At 41.6% G+C, this 6,000-nt stretch overlaps 1 protein-coding gene across 1 annotated transcript in view; it reads right to left on the bottom strand.

Annotated features, from left to right (window-relative positions):
• Positions 1 to 3,049: 3,049 nt before the first annotated feature.
• The window catches only part of NAA15 (N-alpha-acetyltransferase 15, NatA auxiliary subunit), a 137,692-nt gene continuing 134,741 nt past the window's right edge, over positions 3,050 to 6,000 (bottom strand). The window contains exon 20 of the mRNA XM_082259847.1: positions 3,050 to 4,306. Coding sequence (XP_082115973.1) covers positions 4,106 to 4,306 — 201 coding nt within the window. The 3' untranslated portion in view covers positions 3,050 to 4,105. The remainder of the gene's footprint in view (positions 4,307 to 6,000) is intronic.

Below are 6,000 nucleotides of genomic sequence, written 5' to 3'. Positions count from 1 at the left end.
TTTATAACCTAAACAAAAAAACTTTTTTTTCTTTCAAACTTTTCGGTCTTTTTTTATTTGTGCACCAAAAAAGAAAAAACCTGGCGGTGATCAAATACCACCAAAAGAAAGCTATTTGTGGGGAAAAAATGACAAATTTGGTTTAGGTACAGTGTTGCATGACCGTGCAATTGTCATTCAAAATGCAACAGCGCTAAAAGCTGAAAATTGGTCTGGGAAGGAAGGGGGTTCAAGTGCCCAGTATTGAGGTGGTTAAAGCATTTTAAACATCTTTGGTTTGTGTGTTTGATGGGTTACAGTAAAAGGCCTCCAAACCAACACTAAACATGTCAGTATAAAGCCTCGTACACACGCACCGATTGTTGGCCGTGAATTTTCGGCCACCGTTCCGATCGGCCGATTATCGGCTTGTTAGTATGATGCTTCCAACAACCGACTGCGACTTTTCTGCTGAACAAAATCTGGTGTGCATGCTATAAAATTTTTGTTGGCCGTCAACAGAACGGCCGATTGTTCGTCAGTCAGTATAGATTTCGGCAGACAAAAATCAGATGAGCAAGACTGGGCATGCTCAGAGAGGAAAAAACACACGGAAAGTAAACCATCACATGACATCACTTCTGAAGTTGGTTTTTGTTGGCCAACAAAAGTCCAGTGCAAGTCTAGAGCACATTTCAACCAACACAACAACACTGGACAAAAGACGGCCGATCGGTCGGCCAACAATCGGTGCGTGTGTACGAGGCTTTATATGACAACATTCTGTAATCTAGTGTACTGTCATGTTATTTCACAGGGAAAAACAACACATATAAGCCTTGCCTCTAGGTTTAAGGAACCACCATATCCAGCTATTCACTTTGTGATAAAGGTGGTCATAGTACAAACTATTTGTAAAACCCCTATTAAAACTGAGTAAACCGCAGCACGCACATAGCTTTACACTAGTTACACAGTTCTTGTTCTAGTCAGACCCAGCCCTAGTGTTACGTTTACATGATTTAAGTGCAAAAACGGAGTTGCGTTTATGAATCCTGGACCAATAGTTACATACACACCCATCAGCCATAACTACCCACCTAATTTTGAGTAGGTCCACCATTTGCCACCAAAACAGCCCTGAACCATCAGGGCACGGATGTCACTAGACCTCTGAGGTTTTGCTTTTTCTGGTACCAAGGTGTCAGTTGCAGATCTTTTAGGTCCTATAAGTTGCGAGACAGGGCCTTCATGGATCAAACTTGTTTTCCAGCACATCCCATACATTAGATTAGATTGAGATCTGAAGAATTTGGAGTCAAAGCCAACATCTCCCCTCAAACTCATTGTGTTCCTAAAACCATTCTTGCACACTGGCAGGGTTCATTATCCTGCTAAAAGAGGCCACTGCCATCAGGAAATACCATTTTCATGAAGGAGTGTTATGTCAGCAACAATGTTTAGGTAGGTGGTACGTGTCGCGTAACACCCACGTGAATGGCAGGACCCAAGCTTCCCAGCAGAACACTGCCCATAGTATCACACAGTCTCCGCCAGCATGCCTTCTTTCCATACTGCAACCTGGTGCCATCTCATCTCTCAGTGTGCAACATACTCGCACACGGCCATCTATATGATGTACAAGAAAACAGGATTTATCAATTTAGCCCACCTTCTTCTATTGTTCTGTGGTCCAGGTCTGATGCACATGTGCCCATGGTAGGCACTTTTGGCTGTGGACATGGGTGAGCATGGGCACCTGGACTGGTCTGTGGCTACGCAGCCCCATTTTCTGCTTTCAATTTAACTTTAGAAACATCATATGTACTTGCTGCCCACCAACTTTCAGATGCAATTTTAACAAGATAATCTTATTCACTCAACCTGCCACTGGTCAAAGTTATGGCTGATTGGTGTATATACAGATGTGATTAGCAGCTGTGGGCACAATACACTGCTCAAGTGTTTATACATAACACCCATTATTAAGAGTAAAGATAAAAGCGGGACAAGTGCTTTATTTAAATGGGGAAGGATGGAAAACAAGCCATAATAACAAAGTTCATAATCTTCTCTCTCATGAAGCCTGCAATGCACTGAATCAAGCCAATCTTTCTCGATGCCCCTCATGCAGTTACTCGTCAGTTAAATGGAGAGATATGTAAACTTTATGGCCTGTCTGCACGGTCCAGTACCATTTTGAGTCAGAGGCACCTGAAAGATCTGGTAAATGACAGTGATGCAAGATAAGTAAACACTTGTCTTTTCTCTCTTGCACTCTGCTCAGTTTTAGGTGGAACTTAATCCACTCACAGGGTGTATAAAGCATTGTCAAATATACAATATATATTAAAATATGTAACAACTTTTAATTGACCAGACCGAACTGATACTTTCAAATTTTGGCCAGTAAGTCAACCCATCCACAGGCTTCTCACTTTATGCAAAGGCCTTTGGTGACCAGAGGTCTGAATGCAAATTCTCAGGTCCCTGTTCTAGCATTTAAAGGGAATTTCACATTCCCTACTGGATTTTTAATTTCAATTACATTTTGGACAATAGCAGAGGAGGAGTGAGATGGCATGATTGTAGATTTCATTCCCGAGAACCCATGCTGCACCTCCCATCAGGAATAACACACCAATAGGTGGTTACATTTTTCAGCATCTACCACAATCGGAGTGCAAGTTCTCTCAGAATGTGTGACTCCGAGTATATACAGAAGCTGTAACCAAGGAATCAAATGATTCGGTCAAAAAGGCTCAAGTGTATGCAGTAGCGTTAACCGAGGAATCACATGATTCGGTCAGATTGGCTCAACTAGTAACATTTTTCAAAATGTTTTATTGCATTATATTTGGTACCTCATGTTTGACAACAAAAAAAAAGAAACATAGGTAACTGCAGAGAAGAAGCCGGTCTGTTATTGGAAGAGGGGAAAACAGTATCTGCCGCTCCACTGCAAAGTGTAGAGCCACTCCGGTAACTGAGCAAGTAGTAGAGCTTTTAGAAATCAAGTGTTTCAAGTATAACAAATTTGTGACACTGTGGAAATAATCCAGAGGTATCTAAATTGCAGTATCTTTTTAATCTGCATAATATAAGCAAGGCCCTGCTGAGGTTGTACTTGTCCCAAAAGACCACCAGCCTACTGTGAAGCCACGTCTCCAAAATGTGGGTGGATTACACTGCATTTCATCCCACCAAAGAAAAAAAAAAAAAGAAGGCAGATTTTTCTAAACCACTTCTGTTGATGCCACAACACGGTGCATGAATTCTTTTGGTTCTTGCAAAAAAGTTTCAATGTTTGGCAAAAACAATAGTAATAAAAAAAAAAAAAAGTAGAGGGCCTAGTTTTTTTTTCCAAATTATATTAATGTAAGTTACTCAAGTTGGTTTCAAATAGATTATTCTAAAATCGATCAAAAATAATAAAAAAAAATAAGTGTAAGCACAAACACCTTTAGGTATCTCGAGAACTTTTCTTAAGATAATATACTGTATGTTGCAGAATGTCCGCTATTCTCCAGATACCCATTTTGTTATATGCCACTGAATATCACACTTCCTCTCTAGGTCTCTGCAAAACTGTGGAGTACTTCAAATGACCTGGAAATTCCAGAACATCTCTTGTGCTCAATAAAAAAGAAAAAAAATCCAGTGCTAAAACAGCATTCTGACCCTGTGCAATGTCCGAGCTGTCTGTACACAGGCCCCTCTGACATTATTGGGAGTGTGCTGTCCGGGAGCATTCATCTCTAAAAAGACAAGATTGGAAGTAATATTTGTGCCGCACACCTGCTCTGACCACTGTAACACCCTTTTGGCATTTTCATAAATAATTTGCTTTAAAAACAGGGCAGCTTACTCAGATTTTATTCCCTCTTTAAATTTTAGCAGCAAAGGTTATTTAAAGAAACCTATCCACCCATATCCTCTAATACATCATTAATCTTCATTTTTTTTTTTAATCTTCAGCAGGATATAAAAAAAGTAAAACAATCTTTAAAGGCAATGATTCTTTTACTCCTTTCATTCTCCACATAAGTTACAGAGCAATACAGCAGGTGCGTGACAAAAATATTAGATAGTTGATATGGTCCAATGTCTGTTCGATATCAGCCGTTCACATTTCGTTCGCCAGTTCTTCGGGTTCTGCTGAACTATCTCCATTAATTGTGATACTCATGTCCTCGTCATAGCCAGGTGGCATGAAAGATAAAGCATAAGGGTAGAGCTTGTGACAGCTGGTTCTGTAGCACTCTGCAGCTTCTTTGTTGTCTCCTAAGCTGCCATCACGCAAGGCTTCCAGCACCTCAGTGCAGATCTGCAAGTCATGGGGAGAAAAAAAAGGGGAAACAAAATCACTATGGATGAACTATATATAGACAGCAATCAAATGAGTGGAAAAATGTAGGTAGCTTCTGTGAACCAATCTATTACCCACTTCAATACTGGGCACTTTTACCCTCTTCCTGCCCAGGCCCATCTTCAGCTTTCAACGCTGTCGCACTTTGATTGACAATTGCGCGGTCATGCAAAACTGTACCCATGTTACATTTTTATAATTTTTTCACACAGACTGAGCTTTCGTTTGGTGGTATTTAATCAGCACTGGGTTTTGTTTTGTTTTTTGCTAAAAGGGTTTTTTTTTTTTAGTTTGCTTAAAATGTTTTAAATAAGTGATTTTTCTCCTTCCCTGATGTGTGCCGATGAGGCTGCACTGATGGACATAGATATGCACTGATGGGGCTGCACTGATCAGTGCCCTAATTATCTGTGTACATGTCCCCGTCATGCTCGCCTGCTTTGGGCTCTTTTTTCCTCACGCTGTGACAGTGTGTGAGGAAAGTACTGCCGATAACCAGCAAGACTGTTTAGATTGTGATCAGCTGTGATTGGACACAACTGATCACATGGTAAAGGGCCACTGTGATTGGCCATTTACCGTGATCAGCTGTGTCAGGACACAGCAAACACAGAGCACGTGGGGGGGGGGGGGTTGTGTGCTTTCGGGAGGACGTCCATGGACGCGCCAACCATTCCCCCAAAAAGAGGCCGTCTTTCAACATTTACCCACAATTAACACGGGGATTGGGAAATGTATGAATCTTGGGTGAAAGCTCTGAAAACAATTCTAAATAAGACCACTTGTCTACTGTTTGTAATACGATTCACATTTCTTTTTCCAGCATCAAAATGTAGCAAGAACCCCAAGCCTTTTTTTGCTGGGGAGACCTCTGATTTTTAGTTATGTTGAGACCTACTACATGACGTGTGATTGTAACAAAACAAAGCTGCAGTTCTTTTCCTTCTGCAAACAGCTTGGATTTGCTTCAATACAAACGTTTGCAAAATAGAAATTGTATATTACCAAGGCAAGTATTGCTAAGAACACTCACCTATTCCTACCATGTAGCTCCCATGCTGTCGGGACCAGTGAGGTATTGTTTCACCACTGCTCCCCTGTGAATGAGATGTGCAGCATTTCCACCAGTGTGGGAGATCTGCCATAGGAGCAGGCGAGTATTTTGTGTAGAAAGACTATTGCTGGCAACAAGTTCACTAATGTGACAAGACCCTATTAGGATTTTCCCAAAGGGATATTTTCAACAGCCAGCAGCTGAATTGCAGCTTGTTCAAAATTAGCCACTAGTACTGCACGATATTGAAAAAAAAAAAAAAATCACATTGCGATATTTGTTTTCCCAACGATATATATGGCGATATTTTTTTGCGGCGGATCCTCTTCATCACGCATTTTTAGTAGTGATGATTGTTGTGAATGTTGGCTGTGACTGAGCGGGCTCCTTCTCCTGTCTGTTTACATCCAAACATGTGCAGCAGAGGGGGGTGCTCAGTGAGATGTGTGGGCTGCCAGTGGGGAGAGAGGTGTCTGCTGTTACAGGAGGATGATCGCTGCGAGTGGGACACCGGGCTGCAGATGTCCCGTGTGACCCCTCCCCCTTCCCATAGGCAGCGCTGTGTGTGAGATAGTACACACTTCTCTGCCTTCCACAC

The sequence above is a fragment of the Pelophylax lessonae genome (genome assembly GCF_965119305.1).
Source record: "Pelophylax lessonae genome assembly, chromosome: 1".
Classification (NCBI taxonomy): domain Eukaryota; kingdom Metazoa; phylum Chordata; class Amphibia; order Anura; family Ranidae; genus Pelophylax; species Pelophylax lessonae.
This window is presented reverse-complemented; position numbering and strand designations above follow the sequence as displayed.